This window comes from Procambarus clarkii, chromosome 5 (assembly GCF_040958095.1).
Source record: "Procambarus clarkii isolate CNS0578487 chromosome 5, FALCON_Pclarkii_2.0, whole genome shotgun sequence".
NCBI lineage: Eukaryota > Metazoa > Arthropoda > Malacostraca > Decapoda > Cambaridae > Procambarus > Procambarus clarkii.
This window is the reverse complement of record NC_091154.1, coordinates 27,137,591-27,157,428: the sequence shown is the minus strand read 5'-3', so window position 1 is coordinate 27,157,428 and position 19,838 is coordinate 27,137,591. Positions and strand designations below refer to the sequence as shown.

The following is a 19,838-nucleotide window of genomic DNA, read 5'->3' as shown; positions in this document are numbered from 1 at the left end:
CGTCCCTTCAACTTCTAGTGTGTGGTCTGGTCAACATACTTCAGCCACGTTATTGTGACTCATCGCCTGCATAATTTCTTTTTTTTTTTTAGTGTCCCCGCGGCCCGGTCCGCGACCAGGCCTCCACCCCCAGAAAGCAGCCCGTGACAGGTACCTGGGTGTTAGTCAGCTATTTACTGCTAGGTAACAGAGGCATAGGGTGAAAGAAACTCTGTCCATTGTTTCTCGCCGGTGCCCGGGATCGAACCCGGGACCACAGGATCACAAGTACAGCGTGCTGTCCGCTCGGCCGACCGGCTCCCCATACAAGATACATTTCCATTGTAAGGGGTTCCACTTGGTTACAGTGCAAGAGATAGTGTGCATGTAAGTGGCTACAGTGACGGGGGAAACAGAGGGGGGGAGGGGGGATGTTGAAGGGGGTGTTGAGAGGGAGGTGGGGGTGGAGTGGCGAGGTGGGGGTGGAGTGGCGAGGTGGGGGTGTGGGGTGTGTGAAACGGAGACAGGGGATGGTGTGTGTGTGTGTGTGTGTGTGTGTGTGTGTGTGTGTGTGTGTGTGTGTGTGTGTGTGTGTGTGTGTGTGTGTGTTAATACCAACAAGTGTGCGTGAGAGAGACCTGTGCACAAAGGTCGACCCGGGCACCGCCGGGTACCCGTTTTAGCAGTACATAAAAAAGGAAACAGAGGTGATGGTGTGTTTGCCCCTCACACTGCACCACCGATGATCGTGACTATGATAGCAGGTGGTGCCAGGATAACATCCCAGTTAAGGATAACCTCTACAGATATGCTATCCTTAGGATGTTAACCACGTGACCAGCGATGGTTTGGATACCACGTAGCAAACTATGCCGATGAATCTTCCAGTTACTATTAAAGAAGAGTGACCAATCGTGACTAACTGTGGCAGTTCCACCAACGGTGTTGACAAATACAACTAATGGACACCAGACAAGAGACCAAAGAACTAGGAAACAAATGACCAGACGCGTCCCGTGGGTACTAAAGTTGTCGGGGGGACAGGAAGTCAGTGCATGTATACATGTTTGGCTTGTATCGTGGTTCTCCCCCCTCCAGGGCCCCCCCAGGGCCCCCCCCCAGGGGTCCCTCCCCAAGATACAGCCCCAGGGTGCTGGTCGGCCGAGTGGACAGCACACTGGATTTGTGATCCTGTGGTCCCGGGTTCGATCCCGGGCGCCAGCGAGAAACGATGGGCAGAGTTTCTTTCACCCTATGCCCCTGTTACCTAGCAGTAAAATAGGTACCTGGGTGTTAGTCAGCTGTCACGGGCTGCTTCCTGGGGGTGGAGGCCTGATCGAGGACCGGGCCGCGGGGACACTAAAAAGCCCCGAAATCATCTCAAGATAACCTCAAGATAACAACAATAAGCTGACTAACTCCTGTGTACCTATTTACTTCCAAGGGTAAAAGAGGCGGCAATAGGCGCTACGAAACGCGCTAAACCAATTCTGTCCCGGCCGGAAATCGAACCCGGAATTCCCGATGGCGAGTGGAGGAGGAACCCGACTGAAGGTGGAGCACAGTAGAGGACCAGCATCAGATGACTAATAGTCCGCCACTCAACAAACTCGAGTGATTCTATAGCCACTTTGTACCGTGTTAAATGCTTCACTTGTCGCCCCTGACGTTGCGTGCAGGTTGTAACTTGGTGAACCAGAGGCTTGGTCGAGGACCGGGCCGCGGGGAAGGCCAAGCCCTGAAATCATGAAGATAACCTCAAGAAGAGATCCCCCCCCCCCAGCTCACTCTTGGCCAGTCCCCCCCCCCCCAGCTCACTCTTGGCCAGTCCCCCCCCCCGCCTCTATTTCTGACATCACAACATGTCAAATAGGAAAAAGTACTTCTTCAGCACAGTAGTAGTACATTTCTACTTACGAAACCTGTACATCATTTCTCAATCATGGCGGCTTTGTATTTATAAGAGTTTATGAGCTCTGAAGCACTACCAGGTTGTTTATAACAACAACAACCTCGGGTTGTTGAGTTTTCAAACTCGTAAGCCTAGTTAATAAATGTATCCCAAGCCGCCGTAACTGATGAAAGATGTACAGGCTTCGTAAGTGGACGTGTACATGGTTGATGAATACTGAGGCCAGGACGAGACTGTTGAAGCCTTTACATCACATACACGACAGGTCCGACCCGGGTCTCGTCCTCGTGAAGCCAACGCCACCCCCACATTTCGAAGGGGGAGGTGGGGTGGGGGGGGGGGGGTAGAAATAACCTAAGCTACTCTATCCCTTTGAGATTTTTTTCCTTGTCTCAAAAAAAAAAAAAAAAAAAATAACGTACTTGAACCACCCACATTACAGTAGTTGCTTAGCGGCCTCTGACGATACCACCACACACCCTAAGTCATGCAACACACCACCACACACCCTAAGTCATGCAACACACCACCACCACACACCCTAAGTCATGCAACACACCACCACCACACACCCTAAGTCATGCAACACACCACCACCACACACCCTAAGTCATGCAACACACCACCACACACCCTAAGTCATGCAACACACCACCACCACACACCCTAAGTCATGCAACACACCACCACCACACACCCTAAGTCATGCAACACACCACCACACACCCTAAGTCATGCAACACACCACCACCACACACCCTAAGTCATGCAACACACCACCACACACCCTAAGTCATGCAACACACCACCACACACCCTAAGTCATGCAACACACCACCACCACACACCCTAAGTCATGCAACATACCACCACACACCCTAAGTCATGCAACACACCACCACACACCCTAAGTCATGCAACACACCACCACCACACACCCTAAGTCATGCAACACACCACCACACACCCTAAGTCATGCAACACACCACCACACACCCTAAGTCATGCAACACACCACCACACACCCTAAGTCATGCAACACACCACCACCACACACCCTAAGTCATGCAACACACCACCACACACCCTAAGTCATGCAACACACCACCACACACCCTAAGTCATGCAACACACCACCACACACCCTAAGTCATGCAACACACCACCACCACACACCCTAAGTCATGCACCACCACCACACACCCTAAGTCATGCAACACACCACCACCACACACCCTAAGTCATGCAACACACCACCACACACCCTAAGTCTTGCAACACACCACCACACACCCTAAGTCTTGCAACACACCACCACCACACACCCTAAGTCATGCAACACACCACCACACCCTAAGTCATGCAACACACCACCACCACACACCCTAAGTCATGCAACACACCACCACACACCCTAAGTCTTGCAACACACCACCACACACCCTAAGTCATGCAACACACCACCACCACACACCCTAAGTCATGCAACACACCACCATACCCTTAGCCTTGCAACACACCACCACACACCCTAAGTCATGCAACACACCACCACCACACACCCTAAGTCATGCAACACACCACCACACACCCTAAGTCATGCAACACACCACCACACACCCTAAGTCATGCAACATACCACCACACACCCTAAGTCATGCAACACACACCACCACACACCCTAAGTCATGCAACACACCACCACCACACACCCTAAGTCATGCAACATACCACCACCACACACCCTAAGTCATGCAACACACCACCACACACCCTAAGTCATGCAACACACCACCACACACCCTAAGTCATGCAACATACCACCACCACACACCCTAAGTCATGCAACACACCACCACCACACACCCTAAGTCATGCAACACACCACCACCACACACCCTAAAGTCATGCAACATACCACCATACCCTTAGGCTTGCAACACTATCTCACTCATGAGCCAGCCTCGCCACTAATCTGGAAGAAGGGGCCCGGGCTGCTCTTCTCCTTTACTTAATAAGATACTTAATACTTTGTATTAAGTATCAACAAACCATCAGTAGAGCTCTGATGACCACCACTTCTGGTCTTAACTGCTGGGTGAAAACCTCGTCTTGAGATAGAGAAAAGTAGCTTCATACGACTTATTTTACTAAGCTACAAGATCAGTATATTGGTTTTTAGAGCTAACTGAAGGCCATTAGCCCGGTTGGTTATCTTGAGGTTATCTTGAGATGATTTCGGGGCTTTAGTGTCCCCGCGGCCCGGTCCTCGACCAGGCCTCCACCCCCAGGAAGCAGCCCGTGACAGCTGACTAACTCCCAGGTACCTATTTACTGCTAGGTAACAGGGGCATTCAGGGTGAAAGAAACTTTGCCCATTTGTTTCTGCCTCGTGCGGGAATCTAACCCGCGCCACAGAATTACGAGTTCTGCGCGCTATCCACCAGGCTACGAGGCCCCTGGGAGGATTGGGAGGATTGGTACAGTAAACCAAGAAACATTTCTGACCTTCAGGAGGTGGAGAGGAAGCCTGTAGGGGGAAGGATAAAATGACCTCTAACTGCACTACGGGGAGGTTAAATCTAGCTCTTTATTATAAATGGATGGAGGTGGCTTCCATGACTTCTTCTTCCAGTGCCTTTTACGTTTTGACTAACCCGGCTACTGTAGGAGTATTTCCTTACTGTCTTCGGCTTATCTGGATTCTCAGCTTCGAGCTGTGTCCTCTTGTCCTACTTACTGTCTTGTTAAAGAGGTTGTCCTTGTCCACCATGTATATTCAGTATCTTGTATGATGTGATCACGTCCTCGACGGGAAAAAGGATCAAGGTGTAGGAGAAGGACGATATATAAAAAAGGAGAAACAGGAGGAATTAGAGGAAAGAAGAGAAAGTTACAGGAACAGCAACAAGAAAGGGGAAGAGGAGCCAGGAGGTGGAGGAGGAACAAGTAGTGATAGAGGATACCTGGTTGATACCTGGTTGATGGGGTTCTGGGAGTTCTTCTACTCCAAGCCCGGCCTGAGGCCAGGCTTGACTTGTGAGAGTTTGGTCCACCAGGCTGTTGCTTGGAGCGGCCCGCAGGCCCACATACCCACCACAGCCCGGTTGGTCCGGCACTCCTTGGAGGATTAAATCTAGTTTCCTCTTGAAGATGTCCACGGTTGTTCCGGCAATATTTCTTATGCTTGCTGGGAGGATGTTGAACAACCGCGGACCTCTGATGTTTATACAGTGTTCTCTGATTGTGCCTATAGGCACCTCTGCTCTTCACTGGTTCTATTCTGCATTTTCTTCCATATCGTTCACTCCAGTACGTTGTTATTTTACTGTGTAGATTTGGTACTTGGCCCTCCAGTATCTTCCATGTGTATATTATTTGATATCTCTCTCTTCTCCTTTCTAGTGAGTACATTTGGAGAGCTTTGAGACGATCCCAATAATTTAGGTGTTTTATCTGCGTCTATGCGTGCCGGAGGATGGAGGACGAGGAAGGAGGTCGAGGAGGAGGAGGACCTTTCTCCTTGCTACGAGCTCCGTGACGCTCTAGGAAAGATGGCGTCGCCTCCACCTTTCCGCTTCCGGTGGGGAAACAATGGTGGGCCGGGGCTCCGGTCTCCCGAGGAAGCCGACAAGGACCTGTTTATTATTGCTTGGCCTTTGTTCCGCACCTCATTCCGGCCGCCAGACAATGATACCAGAGAATGATAAGAGATACGCTCCGTGGAGCGTCGTCGGCCGCCGCTATTAATGGCGGCTCAAGGGAACAGCCGGTAGTAAATAGACGGAGTGTTGAGTTGTCAGGGAGGACGAACGCTCAAGGCAACGGCTGAAAAACACTAACGCCGGCTCAAGGCAACGGCCGAAAACACTAACGCCGGCTCAAGGCAACGGCCGAAAACACTAACGCCGGCTCAAGGCAACGGCCGAAAACACTAACGCAACTCGTTAGCGACGAAGTGGGAGGGAAGGGGTGCTGGGGACAGCGTCAATAAACAGCCGATAATAACCAGGAAGGGTGGTGGAGACGCCAACGAATAGTTTCTTGTTTATGGTAAACAAACTTGAGTAAAACGTTGGAAGATGGTAGTGACGGGATCACCCTGTCCTCACCGCAGGTTTGGCGCCCATCGACCGCAACGTCAGAATTCTGGCGCTTTACACAAATCAAGGGCACGGCGATATATACACCCCCTCAGATTAATGCCCACTGGTCTCGCTAGCCTCGGCTGTACAGGCTCAGACCCTCGTGAGTAGGCAGAGTCATTTAACGTGTGTGTGTACGGCTGGGAGGAGAGCCAGAAGGTGGTGGTTCATCATCTGAGGTGGGCGTTAATGTAACGAAGCTCAGGGAAGAGCCATGAAGATGATGTTGCCAGTGGCACACAACGAGGATGATGGCACAGTCATGTGTGAATAGTTGTTTGGCAACAATATCTAGTCTCGGTCTCGGATTTTGACACCAACCACCATCGCCTCCCTCAGAGCTTGGCTCCAACCACCATCGCCTCCCTCAGAGCTTGGCTCCAACCACCATCGCCTCCCTCAGAGCTTGGCTCCAACCACCATCGCCTCCCTCAGAGCTTGGCTCCAACCACCATCGCCTCCCTCAGAGCTTGGCTCCAACCACCATCGCCTCCCTCAGAGCTTGGCTCCAACCACCATCGCCTCCCTCAGAGCTTGGCTCCAACCACCATCGCCTCCCTCAGAGCTTGGCTCCAACCACCATCGCCTCCCTCAGAGCTTGGCTCCAACCACCATCGCCTCCCTCAGAGCTTGGCTCCAACCACCATCGCCTCCCTCAGAGCTTGGCTCCAACCACCATCGCCTCCCTCAGAGCTTGGCTCCAACCACCATCGCCTCCCTCAGAGCTTGGCTCCAACCACCATCGCCTCCCTCAGAGCTTGGCTCCAACCACCATCGCCTCCCTCAGAGCTTGGCTCCAACCACCATCGCCTCCCTCAGAGCTTGGCTCCAACCACCATCGCCTCCCTCAGAGCTTGGCTCCAACCACCATCGCCTCCCTCAGAGCTTGGCTCCAACCACCATCGCCTCCCTCAGAGCTTGGCTCCAACCACCATCGCCTCCCTCAGAGCTTGGCTCCAACCACCATCGCCTCCCTCAGAGCTTGGCTCCAACCACCATCGCCTCCCTCAGAGCTTGGCTCCAACCACCATCGCCTCCCTCAGAGCTTGGCTCCAACCACCATCGCCTCCCTCAGAGCTTGGCTCCAACCACCATCGCCTCCCTCAGAGCTTGGCTCCAACCACCATCGCCTCCCTCAGAGCTTGGCTCCAACCACCATCGCCTCCCTCAGAGCTTGGCTCCAACCACCATCGCCTCCCTCAGAGCTTGGCTCCAACCACCATCGCCTCCCTCAGAGCTTGGCTCCAACCACCATCGCCTCCCTCAGAGCTTGGCTCCAACCACCATCGCCTCCCTCAGAGCTTGGCTCCAACCACCATCGCCTCCCTCAGAGCTTGGCTCCAACCACCATCGCCTCCCTCAGAGCTTGGCTCCAACCACCATCGCCTCCCTCAGAGCTTGGCTCCAACCACCATCGCCTCCCTCAGAGCTTGGCTCCAACCACCATCGCCTCCCTCAGAGCTTGGCTCCAACCACCATCGCCTCCCTCAGAGCTTGGCTCCAACCACCATCGCCTCCCTCAGAGCTTGGCTCCAACCACCATCGCCTCCCTCAGAGCTTGGCTCCAACCACCATCGCCTCCCTCAGAGCTTGGCTCCAACCACCATCGCCTCCCTCAGAGCTTGGCTCCAACCACCATCGCCTCCCTCAGAGCTTGGCTCCAACCACCATCGTCTCCCTCAGAGATGTTGGTGTCATCTCCCTCAACAAATTAAAACCATGAATTTATCTTCAGAATAAATGTATCAGACCTCTCACTTATCCCTCGCATGTAGCGGTGCAACCCGTTCTCGCACTTTCTTCAACCCGTCCTCTTAAAAATAGTCACTTTTGGCCCGTATGCGCGATATGGCTAAATTACAATTTGAAATGAAATCGACTCACAAAAGTGACGTTCTGTTCCGTTTTCTATTTGAGTCGTCCGGCGTACGCTGAGAGGTTATAAGAGGACACTTTAAATTAACGTTTTTCATAACGTTTTGAAACTTTATGAGAATTTCCTGCCCACCTAACCTATCAGAGGACCCTTAACTTACTGTTGTTGAAAAAAAAAATCCCAAATTTATTTTCATTTTTTTTTCATTTTCAAATTACGTCCAAATTCAGCCATACGGGCAAACGGCCAAAAGTGACGTTCTTTTTAAGAGGACAGGTTGCTTTCTTACAGTCAATATTGACTTATTTAATAAGTGCATATGTGACATACTAATTTAGTGAATTTTAGCTTACCTTTAAAAGCTTCATAGAAAACACCGATCTTACCTAACCTTCTTAGTATGTTAAGATAAGCATCTTATTGCTTCGTAATTACAATTATTACTTAACCTATACCTATAATAGGTTAAGTAATATTGTAATTACGAAGCAATAAGATGCTTATCTTAACATACTAAGAAGGTTAGGTAAGATCGGTGTTTTCTATGAAGCTTTTAAAGGTAAACTAAAATATTCACAATAAATTAGTATGTCACATGCACGTATTTAATAAGTCAATATTGACTATACGAAAGTGCGAGAACGGGTTGAGCGGTGTCCGATTCCCCTTAAATTAATCCTAAACATAAATCTTGAATACGTTAAAACGAACATTTTATCTTATTCATGCATTCATTCGGAGAGAGGCAGAGCATGAATGTGAAGAAATATTGGTCTTGCATGTGTCATTTTGCACTTGGTGTATGTCGACCTGTCACATTTCAAGGGACTTCTACACATTTTATCTGATAAATGACGATAGTTGGTGTGTTTCCAGGGATGAAGAGAGGAGGACTGGAGAGAGAGAGGTGGATGAGGAAGAACAAGGAGGTGGAAGGAGGAGGTAGAAAGAGAACAAAGGATAAAACAGGGGGCCCCATCTTCCTGTAGAGTGGCGCAAGGAGCCGAACACAGCAGGGAACTGCGCCTCTTGCAAGGTGTGCACAGGACACCACAACACTGCAGGTCACCTTGACTGCAGGTCCTCTTCACGGGAGGTCGTCTTCGCTGCAGGTCCTCTTCACGGGAGGTCGTCTTCGCTGGAGGAGACCACGTCGTAGAGGCTGCCGGCACTGGAGAGATCAACACCATGGTGGTAGTCGCCACTGGCAGAGTCAGCCAATGGAAAAATACAAAAGCACCCAACATCCATATATATACTGGTGCCTACACTGTGCAGTTATGGTCGCCTTAATACCCTGATATATATATTTAGACTTTCCTTTAGAAAATACAGAGGGTACAAGACAAATATCTAGCGTCGGGACTCTTTCATGGGGGGGGGGGGGAAGACTGAAGTGTCTCAGTCTGCGCTCACAAACTTCCTGTCTTGTAGACTGTAGTGAGACGCGGGACAAGGAGGGATATGGATCGAGGTATTCGAGTGGGTTAGTGACATCAACAAGGAGGAATACAAACAGGCTTCTCAATCTGTCGGAACAAGGAACCCGGAACACACACAAGACATGATTCTCTCTCTCTCACTCCCTCGAGCGTACAGACACACACACACACACACTCATGAGAAAGGAATGTAGTTTCAAGAAGGTTATCCCAGGCTGTGAGGGGTTTAGAGACTACATAACAGGCACCATGGCGATGGGAGGACCAATAGTAGTAGTAGTGATATATAACCCTCCACCAAACGACAGAAGACCCAGGCAAGAGTATGACAGAAACAACATGGCAGTTAACAATATAACCGAGAGGTCAGTCCTCTGCCGCCTGTAGAATTCGATCCCCTGAGCTCATCATGGGGACTTCTATCACGGAAGGATAGACTGGGAGAACAAGGAACCCCATGGAGGAGAGGAAACATGGAGAGCTAAACTACTGGAGGTGGCAACAAAAAACTTTAAGCTAGCATGTCACGGAACCCACATGAATGAGGGGAAACTATGAACCAGCGAGAGACTACCTAGTCTTCACTCTGAATGACTCCAACATAAGGGAAATTGACTTCGAGGCCCCAGTAGGAATGAGCGATCCACAGTGTACTGACGTTTGAGTATCTGGTCGAAGAAGGATTAAAGTACTCGAGAAAGGGAACTGAAAACAAAAGGCTAGCATTCCGTAAGGGAATGCGGAAAACTACTGAGGAGATACGAAAATTCTTAACTGATATAATATAGGAAACAGAGCTCAGGGGAAAGACGGCCCAAGACATGGTGGACTACATCACACAAGTGTAAGGAGGCAGCAGACAAGTTTATCCCAGTCCAAAATGAAAAAAAATGAAATGCAGATGAGAAACCCTTGGCTTAATCAGAGATGTAAGCTAGCTAAGCAACTAAGTAAAAGAGCATGGAGAAACTCTAGAAATAACAGCTAGGACACTTTAGAGTAGAGAAGGATATCAGAGCCGTCAGGGTGAATACGTCAGGAATACGTGAATGAATACGTCAGGGTGAGAAGAGAGGCAGAAGGACAATATGAAAACGACATTGCAAGCAAGGCAAAGACTCAACCTAAATTGCTGCACAGCCATATCAGGAGAAAGCCAACAGTGAAGGAAACAGGTAATGAAACTGAGGATAGGGGCAGACAGATTCACTACAAACAGCAAAGTGTGAGGAACTCAATAAGAAATTCCAGGAAGTCTTCACAGTAGAGCAAGTAGTTGTTCCAGAGGTAAGAGGAGTAATAGTTAACCAGGCACCACTAGAGGAATTTGAGATTACCAGTAGGGATGTAAGGAAACATTTGCTAGAGTTGGATGTGACAAATACTATAGGCCCAGATGGAATCTCTCCATGGATACTAAAGGAAGGAGCAGAAGCACTGTGCCTGCCACTCTCCATGGTGTATAACAAATCACTGGTAACAGGTGAGCTGCCAAAATATTGGAAGACGGCAAACATAGTCCCGATATACAAGAAGGGGGATAGACAGGAGGCACTGAACTACAGGCCAGTGTCTCTAACTTGCATACCATGCAGGCTAATGGAGAAAATTGTGCGAAAAAAGCTAGTGGAACATCTGGAGCGAAGGAACTTCGTGACAACACCAACATGGTTTCACGGATGGCAAGTCATGCCTCACAGGATTAATTGAATTCTACGATCAGGCAGCAAGAATCAGGCAAGAAAAAGAGGGGTGGGCAGATTGCATATTTTTGGATTTGCCAGAAAGTCTTTGACACAGTACCACACCAGAGACTAGTGAGAAAGCTGGAGATGCAGGCAGGAGTGAAAGGGAAGGTACTCAATTGGATAAGGGAGAACCTAAGCAACAGAAGACAGCAAGTCACTGAGGGGTCTTGGACTGGCGAGACGTCACCAGTGGAGTCCCGCAGGATTCAGTCTTTGGACCTATACTGTTTCTGATATTTGTAAATAATCTCCCAGAGGGTATAGAATCATTCCTCTCATTGTTTGCTGATGCAAAAATTGCGAGGAGGATTAAGACGGAGGAAGATAGTATGAAGCTTCATGATGACCTAAACAGACTGAATGAATGGTCCAATAAATGGCTACTAAAGTTCAACCCGAGTAAATGTAAGGTAATGAAATTAGGCAGTAGAAACAAGAGGCCAGACACAGGATACAGAATGGGAAAATGAAGTCCTTCATGAAACGGACAGAGAAAGATCTAGGAGTTGCTATCACGCCAAACCTGTCTCCCGAAGCCCAGATCAAAAGAATATCATCTGCGGCGTATGCGAGGCATCAGAACTGCCTTCAGGAACCTGTGTAAGGAATCATTCAGAACCTTGTATACCACATCTGTAAGATCAATCCTGGAGTATGCGGCCCCAGCATGGAGCCCGTACCTTGTCAAGCACAAGATGAAGCTGGAAAAAATTCAGAGGTATGCCACTAAGCTAGTCCCGGAACTAAGAGGCATGAGTTACGAGGAAAGGCTGCGGGAAATGCACCTCACGACACTGGAAGACAGAAGAGTAAGGATGTGACAGCCCCCTATGACCTTAGGCTGCAGATGGAACGGCATACAGAAGGGTCGCATGACAATGTGTTAGCCCACCAACAAGTGGCAAGGCGGGGTCCATGAGCTGAGGCTCAGCCCTACCAATACTATTAGGTAAGAATTATCAGGCATGAACATGCCCTCAACACCCCCCCCCCCCCCTCAGCAGAATATGATGAGTGAGACAGCTTTTAACAAGTACGTTATCAGCGTATTATGACGCAAAGTCGACCATATTTCCTCTTATCTCTCTGACAGTGACGCAAGGCACTTTGACAGGCAAGTGGGCACCCCCCCCCCACCCATTGGGCACCCCCCCACACCCAGTGGGCCCACCCATTGGGCACCCCCCACACCCCGTGGGCACTCCCCCACACCCCGTGGGCACCCCCCCCCCACCCAGTGCGCACCCCCTGCACACAGTACGAAGGAACGCGTCCTCCCACTAATATACACGTCGTATATTTTACAAAACTGATCAATCCGTTAAAAAATGTGACGCATTAATACAAATTAAACCACCATAATATTGACGTTTCCGAAGCCTCGGCTCGATAGGTTAGGAGGGTTGTGCTTGGGTTCTCGTGCGTTTCTGGCTAGGCATTGCATTAATGCACATTGCATTACACAGCTGCATTGTTTACCGAGTGTCAAACAATGAGAGAAAGGGGCCTAACTGCAGGCCTTACTCACTATGTACTGTGCTATGGTACTGTATTATGTACTGTGTAGAAGGACTATCCCAGTGGACGGGGATAGGAGGCCATTTAGTTTTGCAATTTGGCATTGTTGATCAATATAGTGATCAAAGATCAGCGAGTGATCACTAACCGACTATTACACTGTGTAGTGGGGAACACACCGCCAATATTGTCCATGTACTCACATATAACCCGCCTAGTTGTACTTGCGGGGGGTTGAACTTCGGCTCTTTGGTCCCCGCCTTTCAACTGTCGATCAACTGGTGTACAGATTGTGTGTGTATCTGTGTGACAGGACACTGAAGCGGGTTAGTTTGGTGTGAGGAGTAGTGGGGTGTACTGGGCATAACATGGGGGGGTGTACTGGCAGCCCGCGGTGTAGGGTGTACTGTGGGTCATGTCTAAGGAAGGAAGGGGTGTAGTCGGTTGTGTTAAGAACAAAGGCTCAAGATCCGTCGAGGTCAGGAGGGAGCCTTGAGATGTTTCCGGTGGGGTGGGGGGGTGTTGGTGGGGGTGGTGGTGGTGATGATGGTGATGGTGGGGGTGATGGTGGTGGTGGTGGGGGGGGGGGGTTGGTAGTGTTGGTGGGGGTGTTGGTGGGGGTGTTGGTGGTGGTGGTGGTGGGGATGTTGGTGGGGGGGGGGGGGGCGTTGGTGGTGGTGGGGGCGTTGGTGGGGGTGTTGGGGTGGTGGTGGGTGGTAGTGATGGTGGGGGTGGTAGTGGTGTTGGTGATGGGGGTGTTGGGGATGGGGGGTGGTGGAGGCGACTCCCAATTCTCGCATTTTAAGTCAGCCCGTCCTCCTAAGGTTCCCCAACGTTAAAAAAAAAACTGTCAATTTAAAGTGGACTCGCCTAACCTGCCAGAGGACCCAAAACAGAAAACGGAACAGTACGTCACTTTCGCCAGCCGCTTCGATTTTCTAGTACGACGATTTTTTGCCTTAAGTAACGCATATGATCAAAATTCGACGTTCTTTGTAAAACAGATTGTTTAAGTAGGACTGATTCCGATTTCTATAACCAACGACGTCTATGAGGTCTGAAATGTAGGTTTGATATTCCATAGAGTGTTTCCCAACCGAATTCTCTGACCGTTACCGTTACCTGTGGCACGGTGGCTACAGGTGACGGTTATTAGACCTTTCAGACCAGTTGGGATGAGGTAACCAGGAGCTTTGCAATTAATTTATTCATTCTCGTATTCTTGAAGATATCCTCACAGTGTACCTAAAATTTGCCAGTGCCGGCTACTAAACACATGGCCCTGTATGACTAACCATCCTGCGAGATGGGGACTTTTATTACCACTGCTGCCTTATTCACTCTTGTGTTGATGATATCCTCATAATGCACTCAGAGTCTGCCAGTGCAGACTACTGATCACATGCCTCTGTATGACTAAACATCCTGTGTGATGGGGATTTTTTAGCATCACGTAGCTAGCTTCCCTTCACGTTTCCTTCCCTTGCTCTGTACTTCCCTTCATATAGTCTAAGGGCAGCTGCACAAATGCACATGTACCTAAATGTGTAAAATTAAACAAAAATTATGCTGTAATCGACGTCGAATCACAGTCGACAACGGTGATTCGACATCGATCGCAGTGGTTGTCATGTCGAAAATGTCGATCCCTCCTTACTCGAGCATGTTTTGCCTGCTGGGAGATGGAGCGAGAGGGAGAGGAAGAGCATGAAACAGAGACCTGGGCACCGCCTAATACATCTAACATGTATATGTATATATATATACATACCTGTCATTTTTCAGCATACAGGTTTGTCTTAGGATCAGAGTGGGTTAGGCATGTTTCAAGGAACGCTGCATGACCTTGCTTTATCACAGCTCCCTTTATATCTAACTTTGTATATCCCTGTCTTCTGTTCCAGTCTGGAGGAACTGGAAGTCTTCCTCTCAAGGTGTTTAATTGTCTGCTCTGAAGATGTCCAAACGAGCCTAGAGCTGACGAGGTATTAATTCTGTTCTAATCTGTCTTTTAAGTTTAGTGTCCTGCTTTTGTTCCTAGGTTGTTATCTATGCGACATATACACCTGATATATCTTCATCAGTTATTTAACGTTATATATAAATTGTCTGTGAAACGGTTTCCTGCGTTCATATGTTCTTATAGTACTGCGAGGATGATGCAACAGGCAGCGGTGTGCACGGAGCCTCGTACACGGGGGTCGTGCACGGAGCCTCGTACACGGGGGTCGTGCACGGAGCCTCGTACACGGGGGTCGTGCACGGAGCCTCGTACACGGGGGTCGTGCACGGAGCCTCGCACACGGGGGTCGTGCACGGAGCCTCGTACACGGGGGTCGTGCACGGAGCCTCGTACACGGGGGTCGTGCACGGAGCCTCGTACACGGGGGTCGTGCACGGGGCCTGGTGCACGGGGGTCGTGCACGGGGCCTGGTGCACGGGGGTCGTGCACGGAGCCTGGTGCACGGGGGTCGTGCACGGATCCTGGTGCACGGGGGTCGTGCACGGAGCCTCGTGCACGGGGGTCGTGCACGGAGCCTCGTGCACGGGGGTCGTGCACGGAGCCTCGTGCACGGAGCCTCGTGCACGGGGGTCGTGCACGGAGCCTCGTGCACGGGGGTCGTGCACGGAGCCTCGTGCACGGGGGTCGTGCACGGAGCCTCGTGCACGGGGGTCGTGCACGGAGCCTCGTGCACGGGGGTCGTGCACGGAGCCTCGTGCACGGGGGTCGTGCACGGAGCCTCGTGCACGGGGGTCGTGCACGGAGCCTCGTGCACGGGGGTCGTGCACGGAGCCTCGTGCACGGAGCCTCGTACACGGGGGTCGTGCACGGAGCCTCGTACACGGGGGTCGTGCACGGAGCCTCGTACACGGGGGTCGTGCACGGAGCCTCGTACACGGGGGTCGTGCACGGAGCCTCGTACACGGGGGTCGTGCACGGAGCCTCGTACACGGGGGTCGTGCACGGAGCCACGCGCACAAGACCCTGCGCAGTTGGTGTGTTGACATTTAAGCTTCCGCTGGACATCCGGTGATGATAACAGTGGCTGGTGTAAGCGCGGGGCTTCCGGCAACCTGTAGGTGGTTTCCGAGTGTTCTACATGACCTCGTGGCCCCCAGCAGTGTCCCCCAGGGAAGGTACTCTCCCTGGGTCAGCACACGCTATGGGTGCTCGGCTAGTCCTTCAATGTCACTCATCCTGTGAGTGGACACACCGCCATAGTGACAGTATTGGGCAGCGCCACTCATCCTGTGAGTGGACACACCGCAATAGTGACAGTATTGGGCAGCGCCACTCATCCTGTGAGTGGACACACCGCCATAGTGACAGTATTGGGCAGCGCCACTCACTCTGTGAGTGGACACACCACCATAGTGACAGTATTGGGCAGCGTCCACTCATCCTGTGAGTGGACACACCGCCATAGTGACAGTATTGGGCAGCGCCACCCATCCTGTGAGTGGACACACCGCAATAGTGACAGTATTGGGCAGCGCCACTCATCCTGTGAGTGGACACACCGCAATAGTGACAGTATTGGGCAGCGCCACTCATCCTGTGAGTGGACACACCGCCATAGTGACAGTATTGGGCAGCGCCACTCATCCTGTGAGTGGACACACCGCCATAGTGACAGTATTGGGCAGCGCCACCCATCCTGTGAGTGGACACACCGCCATAGCAGCATGTACAACACTCCCCAATAGGAAGAAAACCCGCTGGGTTGTTTAACCTTCCCCATTAACCCCATTACTCCATCACCTCGTGACTGCCCACACCTCCCCGTGATGCAGCTGGTGTCTTCACAGAAGCGGGAACTCACCGAGAAAAAAAAAAAACTTAAAGAGAGACTAACCAGCTTCCTGATTCACTCTTGTATGTGCTCCTCCCCTTCCTCTCCCTCACAAACCCCTTCTTCCCCCCCCCCTCCATCGACCCCCTATCCCCTCCCCCTCCATCAACCCCCCCCCCCATCGTCATCAGAGTGACCTTGGTAGTACAATAACGGACTGTCTGCTGTGAGCGCCTGTGATGCCTATTGTCTAATTTTTAAAGCGATTTCCCCTTCTCTGTTTTACTAAACACTATATCTGATACCTGGTTATTCAGCTGAATATTCTCGTGAGACACGAGTAAGACTGATGGCAATACATCAAGAAGAAAGGAAACTAAAAAAAAAAATAGGTAAGATGAAACAGAGTTAGCGGAGAGTGGCGGCGTCTGGCAGCGGCGTGTGAGCATCATGGCGTACAATCACTTCCGGTCATTACTTCTTCTGATTTACCCAGTGGCCCGGTCATCAGCGGCGGGGGCCTGCACGTCCTGCAACACTCCCTTCTTGCCTCTGGTGTGGCTCCTTCCGTTACCGGGCCTGCCAGCCTGCCTGTCAGCCTGCCTGCCAGCCTGCCTGGTGTTGCCGGGAGGTCAAGGTTATCTCGAGATGATTTCGGGGCTTTTAGTGTCCCCGCGGCCCGGTCCTCGACCAGGCCTCCACCCCCAGGAAGCAGCCCGTGACAGCTGACTAACAACCAGGTACCTATTTTACTGCTAGGTCACAGGGGCATAGGGTGAAAGAAACTCTGCCCATTGTTTCTCGCCGGCGCTCGGGATCGAACCCGGGACCACAGGATCACAAGTCCAGCGTGCTGTCCCCGAGCGGGCGAGCGAGTGTTGCAATTATTTCCTGTTCTCTTCAGTTGACACCGCTGTAGGTCGTTCATGCTCACGGATATTTCAACATAAACATAAGATAAATAAATATTTTGTTGGACTTAAAAAAAAAAAAAAATCGCGAGCAAATATTAGGTTATGCTTAAACTGATGTCAGTGTTGCCAGACCTAAGCATTATGCTGCTGTTTATAATAATATATATATATAATATATATATATATATATATTATATATATATGCGAACAAGCCTGAATGGTCCCCAGGACAATATGCAACTGATTATATATTATATGCAATATGCAATATTATATAATATATATATTATATATATATATTATATATATTATATATATTATATAATATTATATATATATATATATGAGGCTAAAATGGTCCTTAAGTGTAAACCGATGATAGGCCGCCTCCACTTATAACAAATAATCTTACGCAACCAGACTTGAACCGAAGACAATGTTGCTAAACTTCGAATACTGATATAGTTACACAATAACTAGTGTGTCTAATTAATTGCTGCTAGTGATAACATTGCGGATCATTGATGCTAGGTAAATTGTGTGTGTGTGTGTTAAACTGAACCTTCTCTATTGTTCACGTACACCAGTCTATTGAGAGTCGGAACCAAAGAACCGAACTTCAACACTCCCCCTCCCCACACACCACAAGCACAATTAGGCGACTTCAACGACACGAGACGTTCTTGGTACAAGTGGCAGGATGAACAACCACAAGTCCTGGTTAATGGAACCCACCTGCGTCTGGGTACAAATGACACAATGAACAATACCGCTGTGTGTGTGTGTGTGTGTGTGTGTGCGTGTATGGGGTGTGTGTGTGTGTGCGCGTGTATAGGGTGTGTGTGTGTGTGCGCGTGTATAGGGTGTGTGTGTGTGTGTAAGGTGTGTGTGTGTGTGTGTGTAAGGTGTGTGTGTGTGTGTGCGTGTATGGGGTGTGTGTGTGTATGGGGTGTGTTTGTGTGTGTGTGTGTGTATGGGGTGTGTTTGTGTGTGTGTATGGGGTGTGTGTGTGTTTGTGTGTGTGTATGGGGTGTGTGTGTGTGTGTGTGTGTGTGTGTGTGTGTATGGGGTGTGTTTGTGTGTGTGTGTGTATGGGGTGTGTGTATGGGGTGTGTGTGTATGGGGTGTGTGTGTGTGTGTGTGTGTGTGTATGGTGTGTGTGTGTGTGTGTATGGTGTGTGTGTGTGTGTGTGTGTATGGTGTGTGTGTGTGTGTGTGTGTGTGTATGGTGTGTGTGTGTGTGTGTGTGTGTGTGTATGGTGTGTGTGTGTGTGTGTGTGTGTGTATGGTGTGTGTGTGTGTGTGTGTGTATGGGGTGTGTGTATGTGTATGGGGTATGTGTATGGGGTGTGTGTGTATGGGGTGTGTGTGTGTGCTACTGAAGCAGTCGCAGTTGCCGTACTGTTAAGTTATTTCCAACGACATGCTATTATCTATATCGAAAAAAAATAATGTCGAAAGTTTGAGGTCAGACCCATATGAGGCTATTCACACAAATGTTTATTTTTTTGTTAAAGATTACACAAGGCTATGACTGTGATTGTCATAAGATAACAGGGGTTGGTCACACTCTCCCCCCCCCCCCCCACTTACAGAAATACTGGCTCTTTGGACGAAGTCTGAAATTGGGGGATTTGGAGTCAGTATGTTTTTTAGCAATTGTTAAGAAGAATAAAAGGTATTCAGAGAAGACCCTTTATGTAAAACTGTTTCACATCTGAAACAGTAGAACGTAAACCCCTAATGTTATACATTATTATATCCTTTCAACAACTAATATTTGGTCTCATTATTAATCCTCATGCCTTTCTATCCATGCAAAAAAAAAAACGTAATCACAATGAACCACAATTATTGTATTTCCCCTGCATTTTATGTAATTAACAATAATACTCATTAAAGCAACGATGCTGTATTTAGTAACATATATAATTTCTCTTAAGTTGGCAGTGTCAGAATATATATTTACAGTTATTGTCTTAGGCCACAAGGGGCGTAAGTTAACTGCCATCGCCACTCATTCGACAGGAAGCCTGATGCGATAAAGTAATCAATACGCGCCATTTCACAAATACATAACTTGTCGATTTGAAGCTGACTGGTTTGTAAATCTCTCTCACTCCCTCACGACGAGGATATTGACGACCCAATTAGCCAGCAAAATGATAGAGAAATATGCTTATAGGATTGATATGACCCAATGGTAAACAAGTGAACAATTATATAACAATACAAGCAGATACTAGAGTGTTCAGCAGCACACTGTAGGACGGTTTCCGTGTGCTGGTGACGAGTCTAGCAAATGCTGGTCAAAAAGGTGTAAATAGCACATTTTCTCGCCTTTAGCTTAGAATGCGTGAGATATCCGCTGGTCCGTGTGAAAGCGTGAGAAGAGGACGCTGTTCATCTCTCATGCTCAACACGCGAGAACTGCAAGCTCAGAAATTTCACCGCTTGAGATGTTAAAGTGATGCATTAGTAGTAGCAGTAGGAGCTGTTGGCAGTAATGA

General features: G+C 49.7%; 2 protein-coding genes across 2 annotated transcripts in view; one reads left to right on the top strand and one right to left on the bottom strand.

The window, feature by feature from the left end:
- LOC123762328 (ets DNA-binding protein pokkuri) overlaps nucleotides 1-19,838 on the bottom strand; it is a 364,987-nt gene that overhangs the window by 322,841 nt on the left and 22,308 nt on the right. The window lies entirely within an intron of this gene.
- Nucleotides 5,595-7,759, top strand: LOC123765817 (uncharacterized). Its single transcript, XM_069303303.1, has 2 exons — nucleotides 5,595-5,663; nucleotides 6,332-7,759. The coding sequence occupies exons 1-2, from the start codon at nucleotides 5,595-5,597 to the stop codon at nucleotides 7,757-7,759; spliced, it is 1,497 nt and encodes a 498-aa protein (XP_069159404.1).

What these genes read in the sequence shown, in the direction of transcription:
- LOC123765817 (XM_069303303.1), top strand. Translation starts at nt 5,595, where the DNA reads ATGATAAGAGATACGCTCCGTGGAGCGTCGTCGGCCGCCGCTATTAAT. An exon ending in GCGGCTCAAGGGAACAGCCG is followed by an intron (nt 5,664 to 6,331) that starts GTAGTAAATAGA and finishes AACAATATCTAG; the next exon opens with TCTCGGTCTCGGATTTTGAC.